Source organism: Vulpes vulpes, chromosome 1, assembly GCF_048418805.1.
Source record: "Vulpes vulpes isolate BD-2025 chromosome 1, VulVul3, whole genome shotgun sequence".
Lineage (NCBI taxonomy): Eukaryota > Metazoa > Chordata > Mammalia > Carnivora > Canidae > Vulpes > Vulpes vulpes.
The window spans coordinates 80,435,115-80,452,470 of NC_132780.1; the positions used below are offsets into that span (position 1 = coordinate 80,435,115).

General features: G+C 38.7%; 1 protein-coding gene across 6 annotated transcripts in view; it reads right to left on the bottom strand.

Moving 5' to 3' along the window:
- PLEKHG1 (pleckstrin homology and RhoGEF domain containing G1) overlaps positions 1-17,356 on the bottom strand; it is a 225,168-nt gene that overhangs the window by 45,078 nt on the left and 162,734 nt on the right. For all 6 annotated transcript variants that reach the window (XM_072767954.1, XM_072767936.1, XM_072767926.1 and 3 more), the window contains 2 exons: positions 14,981-15,081; positions 562-631 (listed from right to left, as the gene is read on the bottom strand). In XM_072767954.1, coding sequence (XP_072624055.1) covers positions 562-631; positions 14,981-15,081 — 171 coding nt within the window. The remainder of the gene's footprint in view (positions 1-561; positions 632-14,980; positions 15,082-17,356) is intronic.

The following is a 17,356-nucleotide window of genomic DNA, read 5'->3' on the forward strand; positions in this document are numbered from 1 at the left end:
TGAAATATTCTGTGTTTAAGTTTTCTTTTCTTTTTTTTTAGGATTTCATTTATTTATTCATGAGACACACACACACACACACACACACACACACACACACACACAGAGGCAGAGACGTAGGCAGAGGGAGAAGCAGGCTCCATGCAGGGAGCCCAATGAGGTACTCAATCCCAGGATCCTGGGATCACAACCTGAGCCAAAGGCAGACGCTCAACCACTGAGCAACCCCAGCATCTCTGTATTTAAATTTTCAAACATTATTCTATTCTGGGTCCCCACTAACCTTAATTTTTTTTCTTAGGAAAGATGCCTAAACATCATCCAGTAACTATACAAGTTCTAGGTCAACTGCTAAGTTAGCATTTCCTAACTTAGTAGGGACACGTAACGTTATTTTTTTTCCTTGCTAGTCGAAAAAAAAAAAAAAAAGGAAAAACAAAGAGAGAAATTTGTGGCTAACTTCATCCAGTATGGAACCAACTAGTCATTTTAACATTAAAATGAAAACAATTTGCAATCTGTGTCTGTCTTGGTCGGCCCAGAGGAATGAACTCTGCTTACCTTGGATACAAAACATTCTGCAATGGCCACAGGATCGTTTTCACAGTTTTCCAAATCTTGTAGAAGTTCACTAATAAAAAAAAAATAGTCAGAAAGTATTAGATTAATATGATGATTGAGAACATTTTAGATAACAAAGAGGTCTATACATTTATATGATGTTTACAAGGAATCTTTTTTTTTTTTTTTTTAAAGCAAATGTTTAATAGTGGTCAAAGCCAAAGTACACACTCTGGAGGTGGGAGAGCAAGCAGGCCCAGAGGTGGCAACAGTTACAAGGAATCATATTTAGTTGAATAACTGAGGACCTATTGTCATTATATCCAAGGCTTAGATTAGGGACTTGCTGGAGGTCTTGGTGCTCCAGGGATTTATTTATTTTTATTTTTTAAAAAGATTTTATTTATTTATTCATGAGACACACACACACACACACACACAGAGAGAGAGAGAGAGAGAGAGAGAGAGAGAGGCAGCGACACAGGCAGAGGGAGAAGCAGGTTCCATGCGGGAAGCCTGATGTGGGACTCAATCCCAGGTCTCCAGGATCACGCCCTGGGCTGAAGGCGGTGCCAAACCGCTGAGCCACCCAGGCTGCCCCTGCCCCAGGGATTTAAACACAGGTCCAACCTATAACTCTCCCACCTAGATATAAGCCCTGCCTGACATTTAGGTCTCCAGACAGTTGGCATTGTCTGTACTCATGTTCACACACACTTACTTACTCATTCATCAAACAGCTGTCTAAGTACCAAATGCGGGCAAGGCATAAGTACAAACACATCACTGAGCCAAATGAGGTATGATCCCTCAGTGCTCGGAGCTCAGAATCCATTGGAAGACTCCAACATTCCACGGAAGTTCACACTAACAAATTTAAAATTATAAACAGAGAGGGGAGCCTGTCTGGCTCAGTTGGTAAGAGCATGAGACTCTTGATCTTGGAGTCATGAGTTCGAGCCTCATGTGGGACACAGAGCTCAGTTAAAAAAATTAAAATTATAAACAGAGATAGTGCTTAAAGGAAAGTGCTCTATTTCCTCAGATGACAATCTATCTTATTCTTTAATGGCAGTAGTATTATTTTAAGTAAATGCATACTTTGTGTGGATATAGTATAATTAATGTGCCCAACCAACTTAGTTAAAATCCGATAAATAGAATTCCTGGGTCAAAGGGCATAATGCACTAATTCAGTTCCATTGCACTATATATAGATTGTATTAATATATATATATTTTATTATTTTGTGTTTAATTAGAGGTATATTACAGATTTAATAAAAAGTTAAATAGGGGCGCTTAGGCTGGCTCAGTTGGTAGAGGATGTGACTCTTGATCTTAGGGTTGTGAGTGTGGGCCCCACATTGGGCATGGAGCCTACTTTAAAAAAATAAAAAAACAAGTTAAATAGTTCTACAGGAATTACAATAAAAATAAGCAGTCTCTTCTTTTCTGTTTCCTGTTCTCTACTGCTACTCTCCAGAAGCATTCCCAACTTCTTGCTATTTCTGCCGTATGCTTCCATGGTTCTAAACATGCTGATACTGCATTTTCAGTGTTTTTCAATCTGAGATATTATTTACTTCTTAATTGCCCAAACTTCCCCTTGTCTGATCTCAATGATTTCTGTTACGAAATTTGATTAGATTAAAAGTCAGAGCTTACATTTTGAAGACTGTATAAATATTATTCTCAGCTGAGCCTGGGAGTGTACCATAATTACATTTCCTTTCTTGTACAACCATGTTTTCCCTGGAGTTAAAATTGTCTCTCTCTCTCTCGCTTAGTTTTCAAAGTACACATCACTAATTTATCCTCAAACTTTTTTCCGGAAGCATAACTCTTGCCTCCCTGTGTTTAAACATCAGATCACCTATTGGTTGTATTCTTTCTTAGCGATCTCGCTGCTAGGGCCCTTGGTCCTTCTGCTCTCATCTGAACAGGTTAACCTGCTCTCCACGCCTGCCAGATTCTCCCCAACACCATCCTGATGATGTGCATCACCTGGCTCCAGTGTTAGATGCGCTGTTTCTTAGCTACCATTTTAATGCATCCTTCTTTGGAAGAACACAAAATCCAAGGGCTGTCTGAGTAAAGGTAATAGGCAATAAACTTTCTGAGACTCTTCCTATTTTAGAATGTTCTCCTTTCACCCTTGGTTGATCATGTCATTGGATATAGAATTCTTGGTTGGAAATAATATTCTCTGAGTATTCGGGAAATTATCTGTTGCCTTATGAATTCCAGTGCTGCTGTGAGGTCCAATAACATTCTGATCCATGATCCATGTTTCATGTGACCTGATTTTTTATTCTGGAAGCTCTTAAGAGCTTCCTCTTTGTTAACATAATTCTGAAATTCTGTGATGGCTGATTTTGGGGTGAGTCTTTTCATGCACAGAACCAACTTGACTATTTGGGAAATGTTCTTGAGCATCACTTCTGCTGGATTCCTGAGACTCCTTCAGGAGGTCTGTGAGGTCACTGTTTTTGTAAAAATTCTGAGGCAACATTGGCTTTTTTACTTTCATTCTTTCATGAGAATACAGTGGACTTGTCCAGAGGTGACCTGGTTTGTGATGATGGAACAGAGGGAAAGTAGAAGAACACTTAAGATCCAGCAGTTTTCTAGTAAGTCAGACAATAAAGAAATTTGTAAAAATGTAAACCAATTCCGATATATGTTAAAATATAACATATATTTTGAAATCTTAACAATTTTTGTTTCCATTTCTATCACGGTAAACAAAACATCATACACAATAAACAACAAGTTTTCTGGGTTCTTAGTAATTTTGAAGCATATAGAGATCCTGGGACCAAAAAGCTAAAGAACCCCTATGACTAAATTAGGTCTTTGATATTTCCTCCCCTTTTTCCCCACCCCCTGGCCATTTTCTCTTCTCTCTTTGAAGCTCCTATTTTTCACATTTTAGATCTCCTGGTGTGATACTCTAATCTTTATTTTTCCTCTCCTATTTTCTATCTTCTTGTTTATTGTTTGTTTTCTGGGAGACTTCAATTTTATTTTCTGTACCCTCTATTGAATGTTTTCCTTTCTACTGCCTGATTTTTAATTTCAAAGTTTTTTTTTAAATATGTTCTTTAAATGGTTATGTTTCTGTTCTTATGAGTGCAAAATTTCTTCTTTCCAAGGATGATGATACTACTATTAGTTATTGTGGGCTTTTCTTTCCTGCTTTTTGCTCTCTGCTGAGCTCTCTTTACTCTGTTTGATCCTTTTTTGGCTTCTGACATTTATGTTAGAGGCTCTCACCAAATATCTGAGATCTTCAATTGTCCTTTCCTGTTTCAAAGTGAGACATGACAATGCAACTGTAAACTATGTGAGAAGTGGAGCTTTCTATGGGGCCCTCTTCACTCAAAGCAGCCTTTCTCAAACTTTGTGCTATCATGACCTGTATACACTCTAAAAAATTCTTTATCTGGATTATATCTATTGATATTTATTAGAAATTAACATTATTTTAAAAATTGATCAAGTCATTTAATAAACCCAATACATGTAAATATAAATAATTTTGTGAAAAATAGATTTTATAAAATAAAATTTAGTGAGTAGTAGTGTTGTTTTACATTTTTGCAAAACTTTAATGTTGACCTTACTGGAACACAGATGGATTCTCATATCTGCTTCTGCATTCAGTCTGTCACAATTTGTTATTATTTTTAAAAGATTTTATTTATTTATTTGAGAGAGAGAGAGAGAGAGAGAGAATGAGCAGGGGGAGGGGCTGAGAAGCAGGCTCCCTGAGGAGCAGGGAGCCCCTTGCAGGATTCAGTCCCAGGACCCTGAGATCATGACCTGAGCTGAGGTCAGATGCTTAACTGACTGAGCCACCCAGGCGCCCCTGTTATTTTGATTGAAATACTCAGAAATCAATCTAGCCTCACATAGATATGTCACTGGAAAAGAGAAGAGTCTTCGAAAAGCCTATTCAGAAGAGTATGGAAATTCTTCTTTGATATTATATTGAAACTGAGTATATGATAGTTTCTTAGAGATCTACTGGAACCTGAAACCATACCAGTGCACTATACCCTGCTGCTTGAAAATCCATTGGTCTATCTTGCACATTGAGAGGATCTTTTATCAATGCATGATTTCAGGATAGTCTCAATTCCAAACATTAATTCCTAATATTCCTATGAGAACATTCCCATTGCAAGATTATTTTTACTTTGTAAAATACAGTTCTGATATTTGTATCAATATCTCTTGCAAATAAATGGGTATGAATAAATTAGCGATAGTTGAAATCTAATCATTGGAACTTAAACACTGGATGAAGAGAAATGGATGAAGAAAAGTAATAGCCAAAGAAGCAACATTTCTGAGCCAGTGATTTCCATTATTGGAGGATGGAGTGCTCAAGGTCTAGGTTTTGTGTCCAGGTCTTTCAATATAAATCCTCTTTCTGATCAGAGAAGAATTTTGAGCAGAATCCAACATGGCTTAACAGAAATACTCCCTGACAATATTTAACTTCCTGTGTTCTATATGTTATGCTTTAACTTCATTTCCAGAGTGGACTGGCTGGTAGGAGGAAGTATCTCAGGGGACCCACCCAGGTTCCAGGTATAGCTCACCTGTAAATGAATGACTGGCATTCATTGTTCAAACCACAGGGTGGGAGGGAGCTCAGACACCTTCCAGTCCAACCCCAAATTTTAAGGTGAGGAAATCATGGCTCATACAAGGGAAGTAGCTTACCTTAGTTTCCACAGCTAATAATTAATGGCCACAGCAGGGGTTGGTATCAGGGCCATTGAATCCCATTCACATACTCTATTATAAACACACGTATTGAAAGATTTATTTCCTGACCCAACTCCAGAAAGCCAAGGGCTGGACTCTGCCTTATGTTGTTTTCGGTGGGAGACCTTGTCTACTTGGGAACCCTAGCTTGAGTCACCTGGCTAGCTTTCCTTCACAATCATTCTATAAAATAGGATAAACACTAAGAATGGGAACAGTGAGGAAGAAGTAATGGGATTTCTTCTGTGCTTTTGTCAGAGGCCCATTGTCCTAATGCATTTAGCCCACCATCTTGTTTGCTCTCCCTTCCACGGTAAGGGAAGGGTAACATGCCAGTCATTGTTATAGGTATGGAGGTATAGGATAAAGAACATAGGTGAAAGCCCTGTCTTATGGTGCTTATGCTCTGATCGGGTGGCAAATGTTAATAATTAAAAAAATAAAAAACACAGTATCAAACAAAAGTATGGACAAGGATGTGAAAAATTGGAATCTTGGTACACTGTTGGTGGGAATACAAATGGTGCAGCCACTATGCAAAGCAGTTCTTCAAAAAATTAAAAATAGAACTACCATACGAGCCAGCAATAATCCAATTTCTGGGTATTATCCAAAAGAACTGAAATCAGGATCTTGAAGAGATATTAACACACTCACAGTCATTGCAACACTAATCACAATAGCCGAGATGTGGAAACAACTCAACCCAGGAATGGATAAAGAAAATGTTGTATACACATACAGTGAAATATTATTTAGCCCTAAAAAGGAGGAAATTCTGTAATATGTGACCACATGGGTAAACCTTGAAGACATCATGCTAAGTGAAACAAACAAGTCACAAAAAGACACACAGTATGATTCCACTTACTTGAGGAATCTAAAGTAGCCAAATTCAGTGAATCAGACAGTAGAATGGTAGTTACCAGGGGTTTGATGGGGGAAATGGAGGAGTTGCTAATCAAGGGGCAAAAAATTCCAGATAAACAAGATGAGCAAATTCTAGAGATCTGCTGTACAAAATAGTACCTAAGTTAGCGCAAATGTATGGTGCACTCAAAATTTTGTTAAGTGGGTAGATTTCATGTTAAGCATTCTTACATAATAAAATCTGAAAGCACCATTTTGCTAAAAACAGAAAAAACCTAAATGAAATTACAATAGAAACTCACGTACCATAATACATGATCACTTAATAAGAAACGTTTATGTAAAAATGATAAAGTTTTGGTTTTACCTGGGAAAATGAAACAAAACAACACAATATGGCACTTTACTACATGATACAAAGCAAAAAGAGCAATGTAGGGAGAGCAACTAAGGCTGGATGGGGGTGGAAGAGCCCTGGAGCAGTCATGAAGAGCTCTTGAAGGAGGCAAGATTTGAGGGCTGAAAGAGAAAGTCATTTATGAAATCAGTTGTAGTCCAGAATGAGCTTGCTGTGCTGTGTGAGGTTGTGGAAAGGAAGCCATTGTGGCCGGAGTTTGGTGAACAAAAGGAATATAGGAGATACAGGAAGAAGATTGACTATAAAATAACATGCCCTATACTAGGGGAGCACAGATGCAGCCGGAATGTGGTATATATCAAACACTGAAGACGCACCATAAAGACCAGGACCATCCTTCTAGACTTACAGCCTAAAGGTGGGGACCAGGTTTCCCATTGCATCAGTGTATCTAATGAACAACCCTACATGCACATTGGCAGGAAGGAGTGATTCACAGAATGTGTTTCGTACTCAGAACTAAAATTAGAGTCATCCTACCTTCAGATTTTGGCTATTTCTCTTTTTCCCGAGTTCCAAATATTTCTCCCATTTTGAGTTAGGACAATAAAAAAGAAGGTAATCTTTCTAACTTGAGTGCAAGTCCCTTGTTTGGGTGTGCAATTAGAGGAAACACTGTTCTCTTTTACAGAACATATTACATGTAAAATGTTCTCTGACCAGTGATGTGAACTTGAAGGCAGGAACTCTATTTTGACCTTGAAGATTCTATTGCCTTACATGGAATAAGAGTCAGGAATGGGGCCTCTCCCCTTCCGGTCTACAATAGACTCTGAGCACCACTTCCTTTCCCCACCTACATAACTAGGTCAGCTGCCATTTTAACTTATTGCAGCCACACGGGCACATGTTCAAGTGGGAACAGAGTGGAGCAAGGTCAACAGCACCAAATGTTCCTATAATTTCACTGTTACATTAACCCTGGCCTTGAAAGTCCACTTGAAAAAAGCCCATGGGTAAAAATATTTCTATCATTGTTCAGAAGTTAAAGAGATTTTGGGGGTGGGAAAATGTACTAAAAGAGAAGATAACTTTCCCCACCTTCCACTGCCTTAATGTTGTATGTATCCCATGATTCACTTTCTAAATTACATTTCAGGGAAGAAAAAGAAAAAAAAGGACTGCCCAAATAATTTTTTTTTTTTTTTTTTAGACTTGGACTAGATTTAGCTGAGTGTTTTATAAGCAGTGACTTGACATATGCAGAATAAAGAGAAAGAGTTAAAGGGAAAGGGAAGATTTTACTCTCATATTCTGAGGAAAGGAACTTTAGATGATTTTAATTTGCTAATTATTTTATTTTATTTTAAAGATTTTATTTATTCATGAGAGAGACAAAGAGAGAGGCAGAGACACAGGCAGAGGGAGAAGCAGACTCTGCACAGGGAGCCCGACGTGGGACTTGATCCGGAGACTCCAGGATCATGCCCTGAGCCAAAGGCAGACGCTCAACCACTGAGCCACCCAGGTGTCCCTGCTAATAATTTTTAAATAGAAATTCAATAGAAAGGAATGGTTTCTCTTTCCCCACTCTTCATTTGTTTTTTTTTTTTTTTTTTTTGTTTTTGTTTTGTTTTTAAGATTTTGTTTATTCATGAGAGACACAGAGAGAGTGACAGAAACAGGAAGAGGGAGAAGCAGGCTCCCCCCAGGGAGCCTGATGCAGGGTTCGATCCCAGGACCACGACATGGGCCAAAGGCAGACACTCAACCACTGAGCCACCCAGGCATTCCAGCCTCACTCTTCGTTCTTAAAGATTCAAATTACAATATAGGTAACTCTTCTCTATTCCAAGAGAAGGATGAGTGTACAATAGCCAGCATTTTCTTTAATCGGAAGTAAAAACAAAACAAAACAAAAAAAAAAAAAAGAAAGAAAAATGTTTTGGGATTTTAGAAGCCTATTCAAAGGGGGAAAGTTGCTTCTTCTGACTGACCTAGTTTTTTGACCATTTAGGGATTTCTTCCAGACATCAAACCAGAGACTTAAATTTCTAGGCTATTGGGGGGATTATGAGAGAAGAGAGATTTGGCTACAAAAAGGAAAACAAAAATGAAGTATCAGCTGCATTCCCAAATGTTTTATGTTGGAATATTCTGTGAAAAAAAAATTTAAATCTAGTCAAATACCAAAATTAAAGATAGTACAAGGAAAGAAGTTATGGGTTATGGTCATTTATGAACATGCATGGAAAATTTTGTAAAAAAATATGAACGAATCAAACTTATCAGGTCATAAACATATAAAACATCATGGCCAGAGTTTATTTCAGTAATGAATGTATGTTTCAAAAATAATACCTATTAATTTACTATATTATGAATAGAAAAAGTCATATGCTAATATTTTTGAAGGCAGATTAAGCATTTTGAAGGTAGATTAAGCAAAATTTAAAGAATTTTTTAAAGATTTTATTTATTTATTCATGAGAGGCAGAGAGAGAGGCAGAGACATAGGCAGAAGGAGAAGCAGGCTCCCTGCTGAGAGAACCCAATGTGGGACTCAATCCTAGGCAGGACCCCAGGATCACAACCTGAGCTGAAGGCAGATACTCAACCACTGAGCCACCCAGGCTTCCCCACCAAAATTTAATATTCACTCATGATATCCTAGCAAAATAGGAAAAAGCGTTTAGGTAAACCCCGGAACAAACATCATGGTTAATGGTAAGAGAGTTAAAGTATTGCTAATAATGTCAGGAAGACAATAAGGATACCAACATCAAATCAACACTGTATGAGAAGACCTGCCCAAATAAGATACAAAAAAACATAATGGGTAGAGGCACTATAAAGGAAAACAAAAATATTTCCTCATATTCAGACTAGTGTCTATGCAGAAAATCCAAAAGGATTTAGAACTTAGAAAAGTTAGTTGGAAAAGCTTAGAAAGTTAGTTGGATACACTAAATCAATAGCATTCCTAAATAATAATAATAGTTTGAAAATAGAACAAATATTCTAGTCAAAATAACATCAAAAGGAATAAATTTTTAGAAGTTGTCTACATGACTGTGATGGAGAAATTATAAAACCCCATTATAGCACATTTAAAAGAGGCCTGATTGAAGAACAATATGTTTATGGATGGGATGACTCAATATTATAAAGATGTCAATTCTGCCAATATTAATTTATATTTAAATGTAGTTCCAATAAAAAATCCCAACAGAGTTCTTCATAGAACTTGACAAACTAATTTTAAAAAATCACTCGGGCAGCCTGGATGGCTCAGTGGTTTGGCGCCTGCCTTCGGCCCAGGGTGTAATCCTGGAGACTTGGGATCGAGTCCCATGTCGGGCTCCCTGCATGGGCTTGCTTCTCTCTCTGCCTCTCTCTCTCTCTCTCTCTCTTTTTCTCTCTCTCTGTCTCATGAATAAATAAAATCTTAAAAATAAAATAAAACAAAAAAAATCACTCGACAGTGCAAAGAGTCAAGAAAAGCTAAGCCAATGCTGAAGAGTAATGTGGGCTTAATAAAATAATGAAGACCATGTGGTATGGGGGCAGAAATGGACAAATGGAGTAATGAAACAGAATGCACGGCTCAAAAACAGACCCATAAATACATGTAAACTTCACATGGGAGGAATGTGGAGGTTCAAATGAGCACAGAAAGGATATACCTTTCCTTTTTTCTTTTTAATTTTTATTTATTTATGATAGTCAGAGAGAGAGAGAGAGAGAGGCAGAGACACAGGCAGAGGGAGAAGCAGGCTCCATGCACCGGGAGCCCGACGTGGGATTCGATCCCGGGTCTCCAGGATCGCGCCCTGGGCCAAAGGCAGGCGCCAAACTGCTGCACCACCCAGGGATCCCAGGATATACTTTTCAATCAGTGGTGATTGGGCTATTGGCTACACGTAGGAAAATAAGAATTTGGATTTCCCACCATATTCCATACCTCCATCAAGTGTAGTAAGATAAAAGACAAGACAAAGTTTTAAGACTTTTAGAAAAATAATAGAGCGTATTTATGAGCAGAGTACAAGATAATTTTTTAAGCACAACACAAAATCTACATATTATAAAATGTATATTTATTTGTAATCGAACTTATGAATTACATGACTTTTCAAAGAAACTGTAATTAAAGTTAAAAAACAAGTCTCACAGGGGATGATTTGCAACTCAAATAATCCACAAAGATCACTAGCCAAAATTCATCAAGAACGCCTATATAGGGGCTCCTGGGTGGCTCAGCGGTTGAGCATCTGCGTTCCACTCAGGGCATGATGCTGGAGCCCCAGGATCGAGTCCCACATTGGGCTCCTTGCATGGAGCCTGCTTCTACCTCTGCCTGTATCTCTGCCTCTCTCTCTCTCTGTCATGAATAAATAAATAAAATCTTAAAAAAAAATGCGTATACAGCAATGAGAAAAAGAAACATCTTGATGGAAAAATGGGCAGTGAATAGAAGGCAGAAATTCATATACAAAAAATCTCAGTGGCCAACAACCAAGAAAAGACGCTCCTTCTTAATTGATAAAATGCAAGGTAACATATTCTCCAATGGAATACGACATCATGGTTAAAATAAAAGAGAGGTATAAATCTAAAAAACAACGTCGATAGATAAAAAATGTGTGAAAGGTTGGCACAATTTATGCCACATTTGAAATACATGAAAGCATGTTACGTATTTTAAATAAATGCTTACATATACAGTCATGGCAACAAAATCTTACTTGGGAGTGAAACACCAAGTCTTGGATAATAGTTACAGTTCTAGTGGTATACTGAACTGGATTATACTGGTTTTCCTAGGCCAATTCTGCTACCTCTTCCTAATTCCATGTTCAGTGATGTCTTGCTAGTAGCTTGAAATCTGCTGTGATGAAATATTTACACCACAGAAATTAGTAAACAATATAAATCCTAGATTCCCCCTCTCTTGTCCTAATGCTGGGGAACTGGTTTACCAGCACATCGCTGTGCCACGCTCCACAGAGTGGAAATGCAGTTGGGAGGGATATAGAAAGGGCTTCAACATTATTTGTAATGTCTTTATGCTTTAAAGAATTCCTAAAGTAAGTACGACACAAGAAAAGGCTTTGATAGAGTAGGGGTAGGGTTCATGGGTATTCATCATGCTGCTTTTATGTATTTTGGACATATATCCTAAAAACAAAATCTAGTCAGCAGAGTTTTTTTGGTTCACCATAAAACCATTTTCTTTTCCCCGTCTTTAATTTTTGAGATTTAAATCTTGCTTAGTTGGTCACAATAATATTATATTATGTCGAAAAACCTGGACCTGAACTAATAGAAACTTTAAAATGATTTCAAGCCCCAACCATAGATTTACCAGATAGCCAGACGTTTGAAATCAACTGGTATAGGGTATATAATAAAAAATTCATAAGAGGCTTTAACATAAAAAGTCACATCAATACTTCTTACTTAACCAAATACAACAGCAAAAACATTTGAGCTCTCACCGTAGACTCCAGACTTAAGGGAAAGGAAATAGGGACATGATAGTATAGATGACTCCGCTGCAAGAGTTAAACATGCAGATACACTTGAAAAAAATAATGAAATAAAATAATAAGAATACCAATAGAAATGTGCCAAAACCAGGTATTCAAAATAGGCTAGATTTGATGCCTAGTTCTATGTCCTTGAGCAAAGGACTTTTCATACTGTACTCCTGATTCATCTACAAGATGTGCATAAGATACACATTCTATCTGCCTCCCAGAGCTGTTAAGAGGATTAAAGGAGATTGTACATGTGCCAGGGATATATAAATGGAATCTACGAAAGGGACAGGCACGAATATGTGCTCATTGTGTGCACATCATATCATTGCATTGATCCCTCACATATCATCAGGGTGCTCATTCACTCTGACTCAGGGTTACGTGTCTGACTTCCTTGTTCAGAGGACACTGAAGAGCAAAGAAGAGAGAACCAATGAAGGAAAACAAAGGTCTTCTCAGTTTTCCAACTTTTGCAGAATGAGCTCCACCACCAAGGTCCCTTTTTGTTGACCTTGAGGGCTACTTCATTCTTACCTTTTTTTAAATTGGGAGAAACAGATTTAAACTCCAGGGAGTAGAAAACAAAAAATAAAACAAAACCTTTCTGGACTATGCTACCACAATCCAAACCATGGCCTGGAAAGCAGGGCTCCACTCTGGCAAGAGGAAATGTGGCTAAATGCCTGGGGTTTGGGGTCAGAGAAGCCCAGATGAGGCATATAAAGTGATAATGTGCATAAAGGTCTATGGCCTCTGGCATGAAGTAAGCAGTAGATAAACATTCAGTACCATCAACGTACAGCCAAACCACCAGAAGACTTAGCAAATATGCCTCAGCCCTCTCCCTATGTTATAGTGCCACTGATAGGCTCTGGAAAGGGAAGCTACTGTGGGCCTCACAGTATTTTACCATCAGCAACTGCTAAATAGGAGGCTGTTTTAATACCAATGAACATGTAGACTCCCAATTCCCTAATTCTTTTTTTTTTTTTTAAGAGAGCGAGTGAGCACGTGCATGCATGAGCAGTGGGGAGGGTGAGAGGAGGCAGAGAGGGAGAGAAAGAATCTTAAGCAGACTCCACACCTATCTCAGAGCTAGATGTGGGGCTCGATCTCACAACCCTGAGATCATGACCTGAGCTGAAATCAAGAGTAGACACTTAGCCGACTGAGCCACCAAGGAGCCCCAGCCTAATTCAATTTCTTTATGACCTTCCTTTATTTTCTTATTATTATGTTTTATTTTATGTACACAGTATTTCCCAGCCACAGCTGTACATTACAAACATCTGGGGATCTTTTAAAAACTTTTGATGCCCTGGCCCCATCCCAATCCAATTTGTTACAATTTCTGGGGGTGGGGTCCATCATACACACACACACACACACACACACACACACACATATATATATATATATATGTATATTTTAAAAGCTTCCCAGGTGATTGTAGTAGTATAGTTCAGGTTGAGAACCACAGTCTTGGAACAAGCAGACCAATTTCCAAAGTCTTCTGAGTCAAATCAGGGAGATGTTGCAACACTGACCGGTTTTATATCCTAGGCTTTCAAAATGAAAGGAGGAGTTGATGCAATTCTATATGCAGGTCTCCAAGAGGCTGGGCTTGTGCTAGGTGCTAGGGGTTCAAAAGTAGCAAAGGAGATGTGGAACCTGTGCACCAGGTGTCACATATACCAAATTCATTAAGCAAAAATGGGTAAGATTTATAATTTGCTTTGTGGTTGAGTCATGCAATGACAGGGCACTGCAGAATTTATAATGGGATTTTACTATAAGAAAATCAATTTCGTCATTGGTGGATATTTTGGTGCTTTTTCTGTGCTGGCAATGAGCTAGGCACTTTTGGTGAATGAACACAATGAAGCTTCACAGTAACCACAGAGGCAGATATTCTTATCATTTCCATTCATTCATTCCCCAGAAGCTTGTATGCCTCCTATGGGCCAAACACTGTTTAGGCACCTGGGCAGTGACAAAACAGACCCCTGTCCTTGGGGAGTGTTCCATGATTGGGGGTGGGGAGGAAAGAAACAACAGATGTAGACCAAAAGTTAGTCATAGAGGGTGTTAGAATCTGACAAATGCCAGAAGGAAGAACAGAGCAGGTGAGGTGTTGCGTGGGTGTCCGGCAAGCTTCATTGAGAAAGGAAGACATAAACACAGACCTGTAGGGAGGGAGTTAGTCCTTCCACTCCATTTAAAGACTCACCCAAGAATGTCTACACAGCTCAGGGGCATTGCAAACCCAGACACATTGGAAATGAGAGTCTGTGCTCTTAACTTGCCTGCTGCCTGGTAGCAGTTTCACAATATATAATACTAACCAATTTGCTTGTCCCAGCCCCTTTAGCAGATTTCCTAAGCCCTGCGTCTTTTACATAGAAAGTACTTAATGTATGTTTCAATTAATCATTTAAATTATTAATTAATTTGAATTAGTACATTTTGACTTAAAGTATTTGTGTGTTTACTCTGTCCTGCCCACTCCCCAGGCGGAAGAAAAATTTTAGAAATTCCAGTGGAGCTGGGGATGCCGCAGACTAAGCACGCATGCATTTTTGGACGTCCTGTTCATGTTGTGTTGCAGAAGGACGATGTCACTGCTCTGTCAGGGCAAACAGGTCTCTTCTCTGAGCCAGGAGGATGGATTGTGATGGAATATTAAATAAATGTGAGGCTCTTCTAGAACAAGGATGCTTCTAGGTAAAAAGACTTCATGGCATGATAGCACACAGAAATGTATGAAGTTGGATCAAGGATTACAGGTAAAGTGTTCTTCGGCTGTATTCATCTGAAAGTCCTAATATTCCCAGGTGAGAACGATCTCTTGAGTGTTCACTTACCTATTGAAATGGTAGATATCCTGAATGTTTCCAAAGAGGGCTGATCTTTCTTCTGTCCCCAGAGGAAGTTTTGTTTGGTCCCTGATGCAGTCAAGGTAATCCTGGGAAATTAATGAGAAGGATGTCTTAAACACTCCTGTCCTTCTCCAAGTCATCTTTAGTTATGCAAGATGAATCTCTCATATCAGTTTCAAGTAATTACTATACTAATGTGCTCATTAATTATACTATGGAATACAGAGTGTCTCTTTTATTAATGATGACAATACTTACCTATTTATAGAACAAGGAGTTTGAGCAAGAAGGATTATGGTATGTATACATTAGGCTACATACCCCCCAAGTGTATTAGAGCTTCCCTAGATGGATAATATAATGACCATAGTTTCTCATAATGTCAGAGTTTTGGCATAAAAACATCATCTTCTGCTTCCTTGACTTATTTATATGATAAAAAGTTACTCAAATTAATTTAGTGGAAAGCCAGAAATACAGATCTTAAAATTTTATCATCACAAGAAAAAGAATTTATAACTGTGTGTGGTGATGGCTGTTAACTACACTCATTGTGGTGATCATTTCACAAAATACACACGTACCAAGTCATTATGTTGTACACCTTAAACTAATACAATGTTATATGTGATTTATATCTCAATAAACTGGGGAAAGAAAGCATTGTTTAAACATAACCTTGAAATCAGGAAGCTACGTTTTGTTAAAGTATAGAACCAAATTCTTCCTCAAACATCAATTTATAGAAAAAAAAAATCCTCTCTTTTTATTTTAATGAGCACATAACTCACGTATGCTAACTAGTAGGCTATGTTAGGCGAGCCATGGAAAACTTTGGAAGATTTTATATATTTTAACATAGCAACAGCTTCCCAAGCAGGGCTAATGCAGGCTCAGAGCCACAGTGGGTTAAGTGTTCATGGCTTAGAAGCTTCGAGCTCCTGAGAGAAAGCTGTTTTCCACCCTGGGTGTGAGAGTTCATAACGGAGTGTTCCCCCCACTTCCCCAGCAATGCTTGAAAAAAGAACTCGGTAGGAGGTAAGAAAACAATAAAGAAAAAAGTGAAAACAGCTGAAATAACGTAAAATAAAAAATAAATACAATCCCCTGCCCTGGGCTGCATAATGTACTATGGCCCTCGACCAAACGTCACATGGCCTTGTGCAGCTTGAGAAGGAACGGGCCTTGTGCAAATCCCAGGCTCCAGCCACATTCCAATGTCCCATTGCAAACACAATAGCATGTAGGAGGTGCAACCAGCCAAAGGAGAAACTGAAATTTAAGAACCATCAGATAATTCTTCTTTCTCCCTTTTACTAAGCCACATTCATTCTCCCATGCTCTTTATGTTCCTCAAAGGAAAAACAGGCAGGGCTTCACCATTAACAGGAGCACATTGCACAGACTGCATCACATAACATACCAACCTAGTTCTTTAACACTACAATCATTGGCATGCAGGAAGCAGTGTTCAGAAACCCTTATTCATTCATTCATTCATTCATTCATTCATTCATTCATTCATTTATTTAAAAGGATTTTATTTATTTATTTGAGAGAGAATGAGAGAGAACATGAGCTGGTGGGGGTGCTGGTAGGGGCAGAGCCAGAGGGAGAAGCAGGCTCCGCACTGAGTGGGGAGCCCATGCGGGCCTCAAACCCAGGACCCTGAGATCATGACCTGAGCTGAAGGCAGACACCTAGCCCACTGAGCCACCCAGGTGCCCCAAAGACAGTGGTGATCTCAACAAGAAATTAAATTCACAAGGTTTAAGTCTAATTGGCACCCCAGGGCCACAATAGCAAGACGTAGCCTCCTTATTGTATAAACAGAACAATTGGCAATCCCTGGGTGGCTCAGCGGTTTAGCGCCTGCCTTTGGCCCAGGGCGCGATCCTGGAGTCCCGGGATCGAGTCCCACGTCGGGCTCCCTGCATGGTGCCTGCTTCTCCCTCTGCCTCTCTCTCTCTCTCTCTCTCTCTCTCTCTCTCTCTCTCATAAATAAGTAAATCTTTAAAAAAAAAACAGAACAAGTATAAGGAGCTTAAGTATCTGCAGAGGACACAGAGTTAGCACCTAAATAAAAAATGCTAAAGAAAGCTAGAAGTGAAGCGAATATCTTCTGAACAACATGTAAACCTAACCTGTACTTCCTCAAAAACATAAATGTGCTCTTCGATAGTTATATAAAATTACACATGGTACAAAAAGACGGGCTAATATTTAACTTGCATTGAAAGCTTACATTGGATAGCTGTTTATACTCTGATCAACACTTTCAAAGGACACATCATATGCAAAGTTAAAGCAGTAAAACAGAAGGTTAGAGACGGGCGTGAACTTAAAACAGAAGGATATGGA